Here is a 20,069-nt window from a genome sequence, read left to right as displayed (position 1 = left end):
CATGAATTACATTTCATTTGCTATTGAAAATTCAGATGATGCTAACAGATAGATCATTGTCAAAGTGTATTCAATATTGAAGATTCTGCACAAGGAATAGTTGTTTAATGTACATTAGGTACATTCAGGTATAGGGTGTAATTACTGTACAGTAATCAGACACACTATAATTACTGTACACTGTGTTGTAGTGAACAATACAGAACGTTTATTCACCTCTATAAGCCCATATAATTTATAAGTATATTAATAACTGTTTATAGCACTTCAATTCAAACAATATCTAACTTGATAAGGATAACTACTACTGTATTGTATTACACCATGCTAAACAATGTTGGAACTCATGTGTCATGTGGCTTAAATAAATCCATGTGTTCAAACATTTTATTTTATTCATCATTTCAATCGGACAAAAAAAGGAAACTGAACCTGAACCTCGTACTGATCATAGGTCTAAAATACAGCCTTTAATGAGTTATACCCATGATTGGACAGCAGATCTTCCACTGCTTCCCTGCTGTATGCGGCTGGAGCTGCAGCCACGGCCTCCGGGGTTTACTATTATGTTTACAAGCGTGGGAAGTGTGGTCTATGTCTATGAGTGCTTCTCAGTCCTGGTGTTACCATGCATTTCTAAGATTAGTTCTCTCCATTTTCAGACAAACCTATTCAGTGATGGTTTACTGAACTGGCCCACACTAAGTGTGTCAATGGAAAGAAAACATGAAAGGAAAGAGAAGCCAGAGAATGTTAAATTTCCCTAATGGATCAGATTTGGGCCAAAGAAGATTCAACATGTTGTCACTGCTGGCCATTGAGTTGGAGCTTTGATTTGACAAAGAGTTTGTGAGGTGAAAAGCAAGAAAGAATCCAGTCTTGTCCACCTAAGACAATACTCCCCTCTGCATAGAACTGAAGCTACTCAACTGCTCATAATGGATGTGTAATGCATGCATTTTATTTTGCATATTTTGGGTTGCAGGGCCTCAGGGCTCCCACCATTGGCTCATACCACAGACTGCAGTATACAGGAGTTGAAATTACATAATGAATATTAGTTCAAATTGCAGACTTTAAGTTTTGAGGGTATCTCCATCCAAATCACTTTGTATACGTGGCCCGTCTTGCCAGTGAGCAGGACAATTGTGTGCCAGAAAAGTAAATACAGTACATGTGGGCATTTAAATCTCAGATATTTAGAAGCAAAAACATGGATTTTTAGAAGCAATAGTCAAGCTTCATACCCTAAATCTGTATAAATAGGAGACAGCAAGCAATGTGATCAGAAGAGCATCAGAATCACCGACTGATTATAACTAATGCTAGAGCAATTATTATTATTATTATTATTATTATTATTATTATTATTATCAGAATTTATCTGTCACACCTCAAAGCTTCCCATGAACATGCAAAAAAACAACAACAATGTGAATTATAAAATTCATGTTACTGAGTTGCTTTTGTGAATCCAGAATTAATTTATCATTATCATTTACAAATGGGTAATTTTTACTGTTTAATTATTTTTAGATGAAATGTCGCTGTCTCGCATTAGCCAATCATGTCTTTTTAGTTCATTGTTCATTTAACATTCCTCCTACAAAAATTACCTACAAACTATCAAGGAGGCAAAAGTAACAGCTAACTCACACTAAATCTTCTCTGGGATTACAGTCTTTGAAATCATAATGCCAGGAGTAAAACTGAAAAATGTGCTCACAGACAGGGATGGTTTAGTAAATCCTTAGCCCTTGGGCATGAACCTATACGAGGACTCCTTTTCCACCAACTCATGAACCAGTGCTTCACTGCCCTGCTTCACAGCCCAACATATACAAAACAATCCCCACATACAGTACTATTTAAATGTCCATTATGAGTATTTCGGTAGCCTTGGTGCATTTTTTCCTTAAAGGACTGGCTTCTTTCTTTCTCTTCACAAACTCATCTACCAAATCATCCAAGTCCAGCTCTGTAACAAGCTCTGACTCCGTGGCCTACAGAGTGACAGTGACAGCATTATCTCTGGCCCATTTTAGTTCTGAGTTTTTAATCCTACTCACTGGAGAAAATGAACACTTCCTGTTTTTTTCTTTTGTTTAATCAGCTTATCTAGCTCCAGATAAAAAAATAATTAGGACTGGTGTTTGTTTTGCTTTGCTTTTTTTAAAAAGGGGAAGCATGTGTGTCAGTTACTGCAGTAACATCTGTGTGTTTAGTTTATCTGTTGGTCTGGCCTGCTGTTTAATTCTCAGTCTCCTTATACGTAAGAGCATCAGAAGACTTTTCCAAAATCAGGTCTAAAAAAATTAATAGTGTCTGCCATTGCGTGCTAAAAAAAAAAATCTTAAAAAAAAATCTTAGCAATTAAGCTAGCTAGTTAGCTGTGCTTCTCTCGCCTCTGTTGTAGGAATGATTGTGAAAAAAAAGCACTGTACTTAGAAACACTGTATCAGCGCTTGAGTCAGTCTGTCGTGAACACGTGACCAGTGACGTCTGAAGCCTCCTTTCGGGCACACAGTCACGTGACTGATTTGAACCCTGAAGTAGCGATTTGAGTGAATTAGTAATATAAAGATGGTTTATGGTTATGGAACCAGAAAAGAGAAAGCCCTCATGTCATACAGTTCAGTAGTTCAGTACAGCCCTCACTTATGAAGTAATAAGGTATGGGCTAGGGCTGGGTTAAATATAAATCAATATAAATGAATAGAAGTGTATGAATGAAAGTGTATGTGCGTTTTAGTCAATAGTTTCACTATAAATAGATGTAACCTATAATAAAACTAGACTAAAGAGCATCTTTTTTCTTTATGCAGCATTATTCAGTGTTACCAGATTATTTTTATTGAATAATAATAATAATAATAATAATAATAATAAAGTTTTTTGTAGTATTGGTACAGATTTGTCAGCTAGAACACCAAAACCCGTTTCAGCCTCCACCACCATGCAGTACATTAGTATCTGCACTTCATCTGTGTGTCCAGCAGATGCCACCGGCCTGCACTGTGCTGAAACGCTGGGAACAGCTGGGAGGAGAAAAGCTTCATTACTTCAGGAAGCTTCACTTTGCCATCGCTAAGGAATGATGTCATTATTATCAGCGGCGGAGGGGGCGGGGCTGAAAAATTCCTAACGGACGACCCGCCTCCTCAGCCAATAGGGATTTAAGACCGCTGTCTCCAAATGTGTTTTTTTTTCCTGGTGTAGGCGGGGCTAATTGTGTGTTAGCTTCGTTTCTTAGCAATAGAGCAAAGTCCAGATATTCAGTGGTCGGCTACAGCGAAACTTGCGCACGAAGAGGAGTAACCGGGCAGTAGAACATCACGAAACGGCAGAAATAAGGTACTGTTTTTTTTGCTTTTATGAGAATGAGGAACCAGGTTTGAAATATGGAATGTGGGAATGTTGTTTGGGAATAAGTTTATTTGCGGTGGTGATGTGTGGAAGTAGCTGTGTGGCAAAGCGCTGAGCTGAAAGTGTGCTTTGGTCATCTGAAAGCTTTCCTACTGTCCGTTAATTCTCCTTTCACTGTAATTACTCCTGGATAATGATGAATAATGAGAGGAAGAAGAGTTGGGTGATGTTCTGTAACCTGCTCTGAAGACCACCTGTTAATTCTAACAGTCTTTTACAGTGTCTGCTAATCTTTCAGGGTGAGGTAAGAAAACAAGTTCACCTACAATCCCAGCTTGGAGCCGTAGTTATGGAGTTGAACGTTACAGCCTCGTCCCTGTGCAGTAAACAAGGACTTGCTTGCTCGGTATTAACCTAATAAATTTACTTTAATTATTTACAAGGCTATTGCTGTCGACTGTGGCTGTAGTCTGGAAAAAAAAACCCACACATTCGCCTTGAGTAGATGTCCTCCCGACACACTGGACAGTTAGGAGAGGATTTGTTTATTGGGAACGCGGTGTAACCTGTCGCTGTCGCAGTCAAAGGGCGTTGTTTGGACTGCCTCTAACTAACTTAATGTCGAGTCACACAAGTCCTCGAGAAGACTGAAATTAAACAAAGATTTGAGAATGATGATTATGATGATATGTTGTGAATCAAGCCGTGGAAACAAGGGCGGGCGGTGGAAACAGTGAATGCATTGCTTTGGCGATGTAGAGGAGTAGGCCACGGCTCCAGCCAGCTAGCTCCCTAAGCCATGAGGAAGAGCAGGAACTAGGTCAACTTCCTAACTAGTGAGCTAGAAGAGAGGCAAGCTGATAAGAGCTCCTGATTACCATTGCCCTGACAGCCACATGTTGTTCAACCCTGTCTGACGGTGTTTTTTTTAAAGTCCTAGGTTGCAACAACAGTTTATTTCCATGGAGTTGTCCTCAACGCCCTGCACTCTGGAATAATTATGTAACTCGAACTTGGAGCCATTTCCAGACAAGCAATAAAGTAAATATGTCTCCTGAACACTGGACACTTATTAGGAACACACAAGGACCTGTTGAGCTTGGATGAAAATGGCATGTGAAATAAGTTCGAAACAGCCACAGAAACCGAAAGCACTTTGAGCAGTACTGTCTGTACTGTTTGGCCTCTTTCAGGCAGTGTTGTTTATGCCAGGGGTGTCCAAAGTCTGCCCCAGGGCCACATGATGTTAACTGGCCCACGGCTTCTCTCTCAGAATGTGTGATGAGTGGGATTGATTTACAGAATGATGTTTAGTCACTGCCACAGACAAAATCCACAAAGCTAACAGTGAGAATGGGCAAGTTCAACAGAGCTGGAAACCACTAAGCCTGTCACGAAAGGGCTTCCTTCTTGAAAGAGTACTTAATCCTTTACTTTAGTGTCCTAAAGTGGATTCATGACCAAGTATTAAAAATTACAATTTATTTTTGTTAGTTTATCCAATTACTTTTGGTCCCTGAAATAGGGGGGCCCACATATTAAAAAAAAGTGCTCAAATTCCTATAGTCTTCACCCGATTTAGATGAAATACCCTCAAATTAAAGCTGAAAGTTTTAATTTCAACTCCAGTGTACTGTGGTAGACATAAAGTCTCCTCTGAAAGTACTGGGAATGGCAAGGCCAATACTTTTGCTTTTGCTATACAATGAATACATTTGAGTTTTAGATCAAAAGATGAACATGAGACGATAGATCAGAATTTCAGCTTTCATTTCCTGAAATATACATCTAGATGTGTTAAACAACTTGGAACATGACACCTTTTGTTTGATCCCACCCATTTTTCAAGTTTTCAAAAATATTGGATCATGGGTGACGGGTGTTTCTTGTTGCCCAGGTACGCCCTGTTAGATTGACTGTTTAAGCAGTTAATAGCTCTGAATGTCTACTCTTGGTTCGAGCCCTGGGTTTTGCCTGTGAAGACTGCATTTGTTGTTAAAAACAGTAAACCAACATGAAGACCAGAGAGCTGCCTTTGGGAGAAAAGCAAGCCATTTTGAAACTGAGAAAAGCGAGAAAATTGATCAGAGCCATTGCACAAGCACTGGGCGTAGCCAATACAACAATTTGGAACATACTGAAAAAGAAAGTACACCAGTGGTTTCTAACAACCAGACATCGAACAGGTCTGCCAAAGAAAACAAAAGCAGCTGATGACAAACTTCTTGAGAGCTGTGAAGAAGAATCCAAAAACAACAGTCAGTGACATCACCAACAAACTCCATGGGGCAGGGGTGAAGCTATCACAATCCACCTTTCAAAGAAGACTTCGAGAGCAGAAATATAGAGGCCATACCACAAGATGCAAACAACACATCAGCAGTAAGAATCTGGAGGCCAGACTGGAATTTGCAAAGAAATAGAGAGATGAGCCACAAACCCACCTGAGGCTGCATTTCACCTCTTGAAGAGGAAACTGAAGGGGAAAAATCCCCAAAACAAACAAGAAGAAACTGCGGCACAAGCCTGGAAATGCATCACAAAAGAAGAATGCAACAGTTTGGTGATGTCAGTGGGTCACTGACTTGATGCGGTTATTGCAAGCAAAGCCTCTGTAACCAAATATTAAGTGTAATTTGCTTTAACATTAAGACTGTTCCAATACTTTTGCACACCTAAAAATTGGATGGTTTGCCACTAAAGGTGCCATGTTCTAAGTTGTTTAACACATCTGGATATAAAATCATGAAATCCAAGCTGAAATTCTGATCCATCATCTCATATTCACATTTTGATCTCAAACCCAAATGTCCTCACTGTATAGCAAAAACAAAAGAATTAACCTTGCTGTTCCAATTCTTTCGGAGGGAACTGTGCGTGCGTGCACATGCGAGTGTGCGAGTGAGAGACCTGCTCATTTTGATGAGGTGTAATCTGGCCCCTTTGAAAAAAGTTTGGAAACCCCTGGCTTATGCAGAAGATCTCGGTGTATTGGGAAGTTAGTAGTTTTAAAGGAGCTGAAGATATAACTCACTGACTTATTTGTTAATAGAATGTTGTTGTTGTGTTGTGGTTTTTTTTTTTTTTTGTTTTTTTAAAGAATTGGAAATTACTGTACAGTTGTCAGATACTGTTTCACTTCTTTCCCTGGAGTGTGACTCCAAATGGCCATTGATAATTGCATCACAAAAAAGTGCATATAAGTAGAAAGTTATCCTAAAGTGAGTAGGTTGCTCCAGATAACACCCAGAGTTGTTTGTTAGTTGGGATGTTTTACATATAAGTTGTATTCACTGTCACGCACTACCAGGCAGTTGTAATTAAAAACCGGCTGCTCTTGTCAAATGATTAACTTTTTATTCATTGCACCTCAAAAAGACATTAAATACAAAGAATATTGAGAATATTTGGAGTGGCCATTATAATTGAGCAATGTGTCATCATTAAATCCTTGTGAGCAAGTAGACATTGCTGTACATATTCTCCATTGCAGGGTCTCTTCCTCCACTACATGAGTCTTGTATCTGACTCTGAGAGCCAGTCTCTGGGCTCTTTGTAGGGATGATGTAATCAAATACTGCACAGTACCTAGTAAAGAAACCGGGAAGATCTAATTCATTGGTCCCAGTGTGCTCCTGCCCTACACAGTGGACTGTTCATACACAGCAACACAGACGTCCTGATTAATGCCTGGCGCTGGAATTGCTTCTCCACTGGCACAAAAAAACTTTAGTAGGCTAGTGTAGAGTCTGCCAAATCTTCTCACTCTCTTCAAACCTTTTTCTGGCAGAATTAAGAGGTCAGCGATTTGATCAGGTAGGCTTTCTTATTGCTATTTGGCTCTTACATTTCTTCCCCATAAACCCAGCCACCATCTAGTTGGGGCAAATCCCAAATGGCTTCCTATTTACTTTGTTTGTGACCTACATAGGATATAACATGGGGCATTGCTTTTAATAATAGTGCTGTATCTAGTGCCCCAGTGGATAGTGTAGAAAGATGGTGAGATTCACCAACAGAAAAAGCAGAACTACTTTGTCTTAAACACTGTCAGGTAAAGTTTTCACTCGAGCACTTTCGTATTTATTCTAAGGATTAAAGTATTGACACTCTTCACTGTGTTTGTGTGCATGGGGATGTTTGCTTTACTTTATTTTCACTAAACATTTTAGAATTGCAGCACTTTACTGAGAGAAATGTGGCCCCTCAACTGTGCATTTTAACATCAACATAAGATATTCTGGTTTCTTTTCAAAATTGAATTTGGATTAATATTTTACTCATGCCAATCAAGTCACCACCCAGTAACCTCTGGGCTAGACTGAAGCAATGGAAAAGCAATCCACAAACTCAGCCAGGACGCAGTCCTGGGTTCGCATCTGTAACCAAGCTGTGAGCTGGTTTATTCAGAGGTGCTCTTCAGTGGAACAGTTAGTGTTTTCCCTGTCCTGTGTTGAATCAGGAAGGCATTGTTAATTGTGAGATAGGAGGATTAGGTGAAATGTAGCAGAGGGGAAAAAAACAAAATAAACACAGCAGGGTGACTTCAGGACCAGGATGGGGAACCAGTGATGTAATGCACACACCCTGACCAGCTGAGATAAATAGATAGTGGGTCAGTCTGGACAAAAACAATGGAACAATTGTGACCATACAGCATCCAGAGTGAGTGGATTCAAGCGATTCTCTACTCCTGGTTACTGTAGCTATTGTATAGCACGTGAAGTAACTTCTTTCAATTATATACTTCTATTTTATCATTTATTTTTAAAACAGAAGTCCATGTTCATTTAAAGGTATTTTGTCTTTAAACATCCATTACAATATGACCAAGTTCAAGTCAGCTGGTATCTTTTAAAAGTAAGCTGAAAAATCTTTTGTGACCCATTCAAATGTCGAATACCTTAAAATTGCTAATACCTTTTTAGCTTGAGCTTTACATTTCATAAACTAGACTCAACAGACTAAACTGTCAGGTCGTTTTCTTAGACAAGAAATTGGGCAAGGCAATGAGATCAGGAAACAGCGATCATGACAGAAAATATTGACCTTTCACACAGTTAGGGAGGGGTATAAAATGACGTCAGTGTGTTTAAGAACACCTTTAGATTGGTTAAAACCCTGCTTCAGAAATGGGGAAACATCCACAAAAACATCAAAGAGGAAAATACCTTAAAACCTAATACAAACAGCAGAAGACCTGAAAAATTGATTAGATTAAACAAGTGGGGGGGAAAGTCCATATTTAAATAACCTTCAGGAATATAATTGCATTGTTTCTCGCACTTTCTGACCATGTCTGTTACTTGTAAATAGGATGACATGTAAAACCTAACTTCTTATAAATAACCTATTTATTTATCATTTTAAATGATTACCTTAAGGTTATGCAGATATTTAGACTCAGCTGTATACTGTTGATCTGTGTATGTATGTATGTATGTGTGTGTGTGTGTGTGTGTGTGTGTGTGTGTGTGTGTGTGTGTGTGTGTGTGTGTGTGCGCAAGAATAACTCATTTGAAGAATTGAGGTAATCAGAACAGATCATTAGAGTTTGTCTCCCTCCCACATCCCAAGGCTGTGTTTCCCAAAAGCTTTACAGTGTGACAGTCATTGTTCTGTGGTACAAGGGAGTGTTCAAAGTTCAAAACTGCACCATGTAATACTGATTATTGTTTCTGTGATATTATAGGGAAACTAAGCCCATAATGCTGTATTGTATCTGGGTTTAGGTCATGGGAAACATGAGGGCAGAGACAACAAATACAAATACAAATTTTACTTGTGAAACAATTTACAGTTAATATGTCTGTTATATATAAATTTGTCCAAGAGCTATGTGCAACATATCCATGCACACAACGATTACAAATGCAGTTTGCTTTGCTTGTGTTGCTGAATGCATTCACTATTCAGTTGCACTAATTGAGTCCCATTAGATTGTAGGCTCTCAGTGAGTATTGGGAAATCTTGAGAAATTCATACAACTGGCTTTCTAGTGTGCTGCCTGGAGCTGGAAATAAGCAATATCCATGTTGTCCCACATGGATATCCTACATATTTGCACTTCCCAAAAATAGTTTATGCCCAAGTACACCCTTACTTCAGTGGATAATCCCACCTTGGTACTGTAGATTTGTACCTAAGAACCACTGCTGTAATCATGAAGACTATCCGGAAGACTATCAGGACTTTTTCACAATGTGCTCATACTGTACATTCTTTCAACACTTAGTACTTTTACTTTCACTCTCAACTGTAGCAATTTATATTTATGTCACCCAGAAGAGGCGGGGTTTCACTGGAGCCTCATGTGGTTTCAGGGAGGTTGTCCTTGCTCCATCCTGATTTCTGTAAAAGCTGCTTTGTGGCCATGTCTGTTGTTTAATGTGCTATAGAAATGAAATTGAACTGAACTAAAAATAAATCAGTACATATACCATTATGGGTGCAATTTTTTAAAAAGTAATTAAATTTCAATGTATTGATATTTTGAAAACATGGCGTTCCCTGTACATTCCCTTCAGGAAACCGGGCACACTTTAGAGAAAACATGTGGCTTCCACCATACATGATTGGACTGGGAATTTATGATTTAATTTGTTATTAAGCAGTCAGAAAAGCAATACAAAAATACTATTCCTATTAGTATGATGTGTCAGTAAGAGTTCTTTTTCAAAATGCCTTGTGTTTTCCCTTCAAACCAGAATAACCGGCTGGTTGTGAATCTCTTACAGGTTTGTTTTGTCAAGTGAAATATTCAGAATGACTCGAACGAAAGTCTGCAGTATGTGTCGACAGTGTAGAATGTATTTCCAGTTACAATGTCATTTGACGGATTCAGGGAAGTGACAGGGGACTCCCAAATCTGTGCGTTTGTTTCGTTTCCTGTATAATGCATTTGAGAAACAAATCTCTATAATGTAAAATCTTAAATCCTACAATACCATCTGGCAATGCAGAAGAAACAAAAAATAAAACATCAGTTCAAGATGGATTACTAAAACATTTTTAGAAGGGTAAAAGCATGTTTTTTTTTTGTTTGTTTGTTTGTTTGTTTTTTTTGTTTTTTTTTTTAAATATTAGCCTTGTTCACAAACCAGAAGCAGACATGTGATAAACCAAATGCAGAATTTCCACACATCTAAAGTGTCATGTGAAACCAGTATATGACAACTGGACATGGTTTTAAACATGTAATCATTTACAGAAACAAAATTGTACAGCCTGTACATTATAGGCTGTTGGAAGCACAGGGGTCTCAACCTGTATACAAGGTTTGTGAGTTTTTGTGTACAGGCATCAAAACTGAGATGCCAGTTTGTTTTCACATTCCATTAAAAAAAAAATGCTGGCTTGAAACACATGTAGGGTGTGTTCAGGTAAAACAGCGTTAAAGCCTTAGAAGAGGCTTTGTCCGTGACTCTCATTGCTTAGGTATGCGACTGTGTATTCACTAAAGTTGTTTTTCTGACTCGGATGTAAAGTCATACAGTGGTTCAGCTCTATACCTGGCTAGTGTTTTGATGTGATGCACACTGATACTCTGTCTCAGTTTAAAGCTTCTGCTTTATGGTCCATCTTGATAACCTTGTGCTTTATCAGTTAGCTGTCAAGTGTGAAGAAAACTCAGTTTAGTGAGTCTCAAAATCCTGATGTCTGTGCTTCATTTGTCTTATTAGGAAATGCAGGTTATGGAACTCATTGATTTAAACTGAATCCAATTGTGCTGTAAATTTAAATCTGTGGGAGTGCAATCTGTGCAGAGAGAACCAATAGTACAACCCTGTGCCTCCTCACTCTCTTTATTGCCAGTGCAGAGTGGCAGGTTTTCATTACTTAATCTCTTTCTGCTGGACGGAAACAAAACCTGCATTTGTGGGCGGACGAGGCATTGTACGCAGTCCATTTTGGACCAAGCTTTAAAAATAGTTTTTACTGCTCTCAGCACAATATAACAAGTGACTAGTGATAAGATTTGTTTGTGCATGTATGCATGTGTTCAGATCTTAGGAAGAGGTAGGGAGTGGGTGATTTTTAAAAGTATGTGTGCTGTGTTTCTTTAATGGTGCTCATTATTGTGGATGCGTGTCTTCCTCCCACACACATCAGTGCTTATGAAAAGCTGCTGTCAATCCCAAACACAGGCAAGGTGGTTGTTAAAATGCTCCATAAAAAAACACAAATACAACTGTGGGCTTCAATGTGTAGAAAGTCCAGAAATTTTCAAATTTTTTATTGTGTAGCATGTTGTGTAGATTACTGGTCTCATCAGCAAAGGATGAGGGCATTGGTGAATTATCATTAGTTTCAAGTGGCAGGGCCTGCCATGTTTTGCCCAGCTTTGGCTTGATATAAACTTTCTGTCTTATATTGGTATAAATCTGTTCCAGCCCTTCATCTGGACAACAAGGAAAGGAAAATTAAAGTCTTAAACTGTCAGTTTTTTGGATGTAGCTATTGAAATCTGCTTATATGTACAAGTAAAATGTTGTTCTTGCCCTTCTAGGTATGGCAGCCATAAGGAAAAAGCTGGTGATCGTGGGAGATGGAGCATGTGGAAAGACCTGTCTGCTAATAGTGTTCAGTAAAGATCAGTTCCCCGAAGTCTACGTGCCCACTGTGTTTGAGAACTACATTGCTGACATTGAGGTGGATGGCAAACAGGTTGGTGTGGATTAGCCTGCTATTTTTAAAAGGATGTGTAGTGGTGAGTTTTGGCAATTAATTAGGGCTACTGCAGGACAAGCCAGGATCTCTAACCAGAATACACATCTGGACACAGTCTTTCAAAAACTTGGCAGTGAATTGACGCAAAAACAAGCTACACCCACAGGGGTCCCCGCCCTGATTTCCTGTAGTCCATGCACTTTAGCATCCGGGGAGGTAAGTCAGGTCAGATCAGGTCACTGAAATGCATAGTTAACTGTATTCTTGTTAGCGATCTCACATGGCCCAAGATTAGAGTTGGACAACCAAATAAAAAATACTATTCCTCTTAAAATATCTGTCAGTATTCAATTTGACATATGTCATGTTATAGATTGAAACAGAAATGAATAAGTAAATATTTGGTATGTGTGTTTTAATTGTTGGTGAGCTTCCATTATGATTCTGGGTTCTTAATGTTTGACTTTTATTTATGTTCATGTACTTCATGGATTGCCACAGAACACATTCTGTTTATTATGAGGGGTATGTAGGCAATAACGTACAAATAATGCAAAACCTTTTTTTTTTTTTTTTTTTTTTTTTTTTTTTTTTTTTTTTTAAATTTTATTTGTATTGCTGCAATTCTGAAATTTCCACCTTATGACAAATTTACTCCAAATCTAAGAGCAGAGTTTGTGATTTTAGTGAGATCCCTATATGAAGGCGCTTAGAGCACATACCACCTGAGCTGCAAATCCTGAACAACGTGTGAAATTCCCAGCAGTCGTAAGGTTAGTCATTAGTCATGTTCCACCATCACTGGACACTGATAATGCTAGTCTACTGGCTAGTGCGAAGGCCAAGCAAAAAGAACGGCCGTAACAGGAAATGGTTGTACTTGCTTGTTTCCTGGCTTGATTTGGGAACGTGGATGTCTGGATAGTCCCCCTCCCAGTGGCACTCATGGGTTGATAAACAGGTCAATTCATTTCCTGTGTGTGCATGTGAGAGTGCTGGGGTGGGAGTTTCTGCTGTATAGGATTTTGTCTGAACATTAAGGAGCGTGGCATACTGTGGAGTCTCCTTTCACCTCTTTCTTTCTCATTGTGGGGCTAAGCTCCACAGAATCTACCCTGCTTGAGAGCAAGCTTGCATGAGATTTAGAACCTTCTCTAACCCCAGCAAACTCTGAGCTCAGCCTAAATCCCTCTGGCCAAAAGGAAGCATTCTATACTCTTCCTCCACTCTCTGTCTCCATTCTCTAAAAATAGCTCCTTTTTCCTGTCTCTATCTTTTTTTAACGTTTGTTGCTGACGCTTGTGCACATAGGGGAAAAAGAGGCATCCTATATCTGTGTGTTTCAATAACCTGCTTACAGTATCTGCTTGCATGCACAATGTCCTCAGAAAAGCTCATCCATGGTCTGTGAAGGTTTACTGTTGTCCATCTCAAGAACAGGACTAGGACATGGATGGTTGAAGCTCCTATATCAGTCCCAGTATTTTCCTCCCAAAGGATGACTCAGCTTTGCAAAGTCTATCAGTGCTCCTACTAAGCTTTTAGCCATAAGGGAGCAGTTTGATTCTTCTAGTCATCCATTCTTGAAAAATCTATTTTCCCTATTGCTGCCTTTAACCAGGGATGCTCACACTTCTATGACAAGAGATCTACTTTTTCATATTATTATTATTATTATTATTATGGTAAGATCCACCATGTAAAATATGTACATAAACTCTAAATTTGGAGTTTGAGAAATTATTTTGAGAGATTAGTTTTTATTCAAATAATGTTATGCAATCAATTTTCATTCATAAGGTTCCCGCAATCTCACCACCGCAGCCCAGGTTCGATTCCTTGGCAGGGAACATTGGGAGTGTACTCTCAATACAGGTTCCAAGCCCGGATAAAATGGGAGGATTGCGTCAGGAAGGGCTTCCGGCATAAAACCTGTGCCAAATCAAACATGCGGACCAATGATCCGCTGTGGCGACCCCTAACGGGAGCAGCCGAAAGAACAGCAACCACCAATCGATCGATCAATCAATCAATTTCCATTCAAAGAAATCGCAAAACTAATATATAGCAGCGGGGACGTGGTCAAGCGTCAGTGGTGGATGGAAAGGAGGCGGGTCGAACCGGCAGGTAATGCGTGATGATTCTCACCTGTGTCTTTTTACCGCCAGTCTACTTATTTGTGTCTCTTTGTGCGTTCAGTAACGGCCGTAACCAGAGGGAGAGAGTGCGATATAGTTGGTGAGGTATAGGTAGTGAGGAATGCACTCGCGCACACACACCGCGAAGCGTGAATTTGAACTTGACGAGTCTGGGACAGACCCGTTTCTGTTGTTGTTTTGGGTTTGTTGAGTATTTGAAAGTGCGCTGAAAAGTGTGGACTCAATAAATGCAATCCCGGAGCTCAGCAAAAATTCCACCTGTCTCCCGAATCTTCCTCCACACTCACGCACCTGTTAAGAAGATCGACCAGTAGTTGTCTTGCGGTCGACCGGTCATTCGCGATTGACGTAGAGTACCCTTGCCTTTAACCATGTCCTGTTTCCGTGGGGTTAAAATATAAGATTGCACAAATGTAAAGTCCATTTGTCATCAATTACCATAGGAAAAAAGAACATTCAGCAGAGTTTTTACATGCAAAATTCAAGATGGATATTAAAATAGATAAGTGGTTAATATACCATTAAGCACAATTAGGGCTATAAAAAGTTTCATATCTCTGGAACAGCTGGAAATTTTCCATGGATTGGACTCATGGCCACACTGTACCTCCACACATGAGAATTTTGAAGGGGGGAAAAAGCCCAAAGATCTGTTTTCAAATGACCGTTTAGTTGATTTAATTCTTTCAGCTGTCAGGTTTGAGAATGAACTGTTAAACTCTAGTCACTTTCATAATGTTTTTGTAATCATCACAAGCTTCCTAAGTACATCTCAAAATGCAGTCTTGTTAGATGCAATGTCATTAGAACTACATTTGGTATTGTTTGTTGTGGTCATTGATTTTTTTGGGACTGTTTTGTGACTGCTGGTTCAGGTGCTCTTTTGAACACTGATGGCATCATGGACTCTGCTGTTTACTCTGTAGTCAGGACACACCAGTCCACAACCTGGTTGCCTCTGCCAGGAGGTTGAGACTGGGCCCTAGATAGAGCAAGAGGTGCCACTACCTATGGTTTAGCCATATGATTTTTGACCAGTTGCTATGGTGATGCAGGACATACCTAAAAACTATGCTTTTTCTGCTTTCTCAGCTAAAGCAATGGTTAGATCACATGCAAAGTGCATTGTGCAAAGTGCAAATTTAAAATTTAAATTAAATTTTCTAAGACAATTAAATGATGTAAAACTAAGGAAGAGTTTCTTTTTTTTTTTTTTTTTTTTTTTTTTTTTTTAAACACCATTAAGAATTTAAAATTGACCATCTTTCATAAATCATATAAATCGTGTGTCTCATGGTCATGCGCAGCACTAATAGACAGTAAAGACTGCTTTTCTGTCCAATACAATTGATTATTCTTACTGCAGGCCCAGGATAAATCTGATGTGGCGTTATAATGAGCACTAAGCAAACAAAGTGCTGATGTGCAGTAATGGGAAAGGGGAAGGCGAGAGAAGGGCCGAGAGCTCAGCCTGTCAGCATCTATAAATATTTTTGGAATATCAACTTGTTTCATTTCCTACTGCTTTGGAAGCTCTTGGCTTATATAGCTGACTTTCTTGTTTCATCTATTTTTCATTTTTTGCCCCCTAGTGGACATGTTCACTATGTGCAAGTGTAATGGCAGACACGTACGCAACCACACACGCAGATGTAAAAGTATAAACCGATCCTAAGAGTTTCATATCAAAACTTGCACCCTTTGTAATGTGTGTGTGTGTGTGTGTGTGTGTGTGTGTGTGTGTGTGTGTGTGTGTGTGTGTGTGTGTGTGTATAAAATATAATATAGTAGAAAATGTCTGAGAGAGATTTTGGCAGAGCGAGCTAAGCACTTTGAAATATTTCCAGTTAGCTGCTTTCAGTAGGATCTATTCATAATAGAAAGGTCACACCATTCCCATGTCTTACAAAGTATGTGTTTGAGTCTTTATCAGTATGCCAAACTACGCTGCCACTATAAAAGCCTCCTATGATTAAAAAAAATGCAAGGAATCCAGATGACAATGTAGGTTTCACTCTGCTATGTTGTTGGACTTCACCATGACTCCTTTACTTTTGACTGACAGGTGGAGCTGGCACTGTGGGACACAGCAGGTCAGGAGGACTATGACCGCTTGAGACCACTTTCCTACCCAGACACAGATGTCATCCTTATGTGCTTCTCCATCGACAGTCCTGACAGTTTAGGTACTTTATCTATAAAATTCTGTCTCACACACAAGTCATCAGGTTCCTCTTTTCTGCTTTGGGCATATATGGAATCCCTGCCATCGAGTTTGTTTTATTTTTCCCACTTCAGCTAGGGTTAATGTACAAGTTCCTCAGCTGACTTTTCTGAGTCATGTGCAGGCTTTTCATGGCAGTTCCGGCTGTGTGCGCAGATAAACATCTTAATTGTACAAGTGCTCTCATGGATCATCTAAATATGCATTTGCTCCCTCTTATCAGAGCTGAGACATATCTTAGTCATATTTTCTCTGACTGTGTGAATAGCAGGAAGTCTGAGCTCTAACTTGCCTTAGTGAGTCACCATAGCCCTGATGACTTTTCTGGAAACAAAAAAAATCTGTAACAGTTTCAATTCTGTTGCGAGTCATAATAGTTTTATATATATAATAATTAATAATAATATATTTGGTTATTGTAATGTTATAATAGATATATTGGACTATATTCTGAATATTTTCACTTGCTAAGATGGAATATTTTTGCGTTGTTATGCATAAGAAAAGGGTAATAGTCCTAAGTACTGCAACTTGCAGAAGCCTTAACTATGTGACCTGTTGGTATGATAAACAAGAGAGACTTTTAATAGTGGTAGAATTATAATTTAATATCTATTAATGATCATGACAGAAATTGAATTAACATCTTAATGAGAGTGAATTATTGTTCTCGTGCTGATAACTTGTGTATGTGTGTGAATTTCTTCAGAGAATATCCCAGAGAAGTGGACACCAGAGGTGAAACACTTTTGCCCCAACGTTCCCATTATTTTGGTGGGGAATAAGAAGGACCTGCGGAATGATGAGCACACTCGGAGAGAGCTGGCTAAGATGAAACAGGTAGCTCCCTGCTTGTGGTCCACAGGATTGCTTAAAGCAGCCCCATTAAAAAACACTTAGGTGATGGTATTACTGTCACTTTGTGAGGCATGAACATCATATTTCAAGCACATATTGCACTAGAACTGCTGGCTGCCTGCCAAACTTAGGAGTCTGTGGCCGATGAAGTAAGCGTCTACGCTGCTGAATGATGTACTTCTTTCACAGGAGGGTTTATTCTGCTTGGCTGCTCTGTTGTAGCTCTAGACCGAAATTAAGCCTACATTAGTTTAATTTGTACAAGTAATTCAAAAAGTAGTGAAATAGTCATTTTGCCATAGCAAAAACTATTTTATTAGTACAGTTAAATGCTGCCTCTGTACTCCTTTCTAAACTAGCTGAGTGGGATTGGATAGTGATGTGCAACCCAAGCCACTGAATGCAGTCTTTTGCACAGCGCTGATCATGACAGAATTCAGTATACCACAGAGCAAGGATTTTATTATTTTAATTTTATTTAACACTGAAGACAAGCAAGCTGGAGTGGGATTGAACAAATGTAGCACTCCCCTCTACACTTCATACCAAGTGATCTCAAAGTGAGAATGTTCCATTAAAGCAAAAGTAATTTAAAAAAAAAAAAAAAAAAAAAAAGTTTCTCAGTGTAGTCTTACTGTAGAACCGACTTCATCTAGTCTGAAATATTTTCAGGCCAGCAAGGTACATTTATCCTGCTTTCCTTACCATTGCTGTTTTTCCGATGAGTCGACAGCTCCCCACAGCAGTGACCGATGTATTAGTCGACTAGTCTATGCAGCCTGTATCTAATGATCTTATAAGAATTAACAAATTATATTTACTGCAGTTCCCTCAGAACAATAAAGATCAAACATAATTTTGGTTATGTGTGATTGTTTAAGCTAATACTGAGGTCAGTCTCAAACAAGATCCTTAGTACATTAAGTTTATATGTATTTCAGGCCACAACATATTAGCTTTCAAAATCATTCCATGTGCATAACATACTATAAATGTTAAAGAGCAAGACCTCCTCCAATATCTCGCCTGTATCTGTTCTGCTCTGATTGCAGGAACCTGTTAAACCAGAGGAAGGCCGCGACATGGCCAACCGTATTAGTGCCTTCGGTTACCTGGAGTGCTCAGCTAAGACCAAGGAGGGTGTGAGGGAAGTGTTTGAAATGGCCACAAGGGCAGCGCTGCAGGTCCGGAAGAGGAAGAAGAGGAGTGGCTGCTTGATCTTGTGAGAAATTTATGGAGTCCTGCAGAAGCATCTGCTGATGTCTAGAAATATATGGCATTCAACAGCCCAAGAAAGAACATCTGATTTGTAACCAAACAGCATCTATGTACTGTACTGTATATCGCATATGCATCAAAAGGACCAAGACTGACAGTAATATAGGCTGGCACAAGATATGCCTCAGTTATTTAGTTTTATTTGCCTGTAACACTTGTGTTACAAAGTGAGATTTGCACCTGAGTAAGATATAACTATGCTGTATTATTTCACTCTAAGTGTACATGTTTAGACACTGCCCTGATCATAGCTGTTATTTCTAGGTGTGGCATCTGCACTTTTCATTTGAACTGCTCACAGACTTGTTATAATTACTAATTAACAAAGCATTGTGCGTTAATGTAATGATGCTTTGTGACAATTTTTTTGTGGATTCAAATGTCATTTACAGAGTTTATTCGAGCTTTTCTGAAATGTTAATTGATGGGTATGTAGGTCAACTACAAATTTAAATAACATTAAGTGGTTGGTGTTATTATAGCGTGTGACATTGGTATAACCCAGTCAGACAGGCAGGTACAAATGCACAACTTCACATCGTGGTGCCGCTGACATGTCTACACTGGATATATACTATACCATAGATGCTGCTCTGATCTGTGTTTCAGTAGCTGAGAGATTGTATTCTATTGTACTCAGATCAGTATGCAAAGAGGTAGTGTGTAACCAGTCAAACAAACAGGAGAACCCAAAGACTGCCATACGTGTACCATTAGATTAAAGAGTCTCACTATGCACACTTTGAACATTCACAGCATCAGTATAGCATCCAAACCTATATGCATAAGATAAACAGTTTTTCTGTTTGTTTTAAGAGTGCGCCTTACACACGTCTACACACTTCTTACTGACCTCTGTGCCTTCAGTTGCTTTTTGAGTCCGCCATTTTCACCGTACGTAAAGCACTGAACGTATTATTGGAAGCGGTGTTCTATTATTAGAAGTGGTGTTATAACCTATAGTCTTGCATGCCAGTCACATTAGTATCGGTCTGAAACCTCTGTACTGTCATCTGGTTTGGGTTTTTTTTTTTTTTTTCCTCCTCACTTGCAAGGATGATGTGCACATACAGCTTTTACTAAAATCCCATATCGATAGTTTACATTACTGCCCCTTTCAGGTGCTGAGTGATTAAAAATCAGTCAAACTTGCACAGCACTGTCTCAATGCTAAAGATTGTACTCACTGCTGTTTGTTTTCCTACACTCTTACTTCAGTAACCTCTATGTACTGTATAGGAAATACTCAAAGTAACACATTTATTAAGTAAAAATAGGAAATGGCTCTTAATTTGTAGTATCTAGATCTAGGTGGCTAAAGAATGCAAGATGTACAACCAAGTACACAGATATAATGTGTGGTAATGTTCTGAATTTAGAACTTAAGACAGAACAATGTCTTGCTCAGTAGTTAAAAGACACCATATATTTAATATAGCACACATAATAAAGGAGCACAATATCTACACTTAATTTGTGTGTTTGTTTCTTTGATAATTTGTCATAACCTGCAA

General features: G+C 39.0%; 1 protein-coding gene across 1 annotated transcript; it reads left to right on the top strand.

Moving 5' to 3' along the window:
* The first annotated feature begins 3,199 nt into the window (after nt 1–3,199).
* rhoca (ras homolog family member Ca) lies at nt 3,200–20,023 on the top strand. Its single transcript, XM_026922711.3, has 5 exons — nt 3,200–3,354; nt 11,876–12,033; nt 16,261–16,381; nt 17,129–17,259; nt 18,330–20,023. The coding sequence occupies exons 2-5, from the start codon at nt 11,878–11,880 to the stop codon at nt 18,501–18,503; spliced, it is 582 nt and encodes a 193-aa protein (XP_026778512.1). The 5' UTR covers nt 3,200–3,354; nt 11,876–11,877; the 3' UTR covers nt 18,504–20,023.
* The last annotated feature ends 46 nt before the right edge of the window (nt 20,024–20,069 follow it).

This window comes from Pangasianodon hypophthalmus, chromosome 2 (genome assembly GCF_027358585.1).
Source record: "Pangasianodon hypophthalmus isolate fPanHyp1 chromosome 2, fPanHyp1.pri, whole genome shotgun sequence".
NCBI lineage: Eukaryota > Metazoa > Chordata > Actinopteri > Siluriformes > Pangasiidae > Pangasianodon > Pangasianodon hypophthalmus.
Note: the sequence above shows the minus strand (reverse complement) of the source record. Positions and strands in the feature narration are given on the sequence as shown.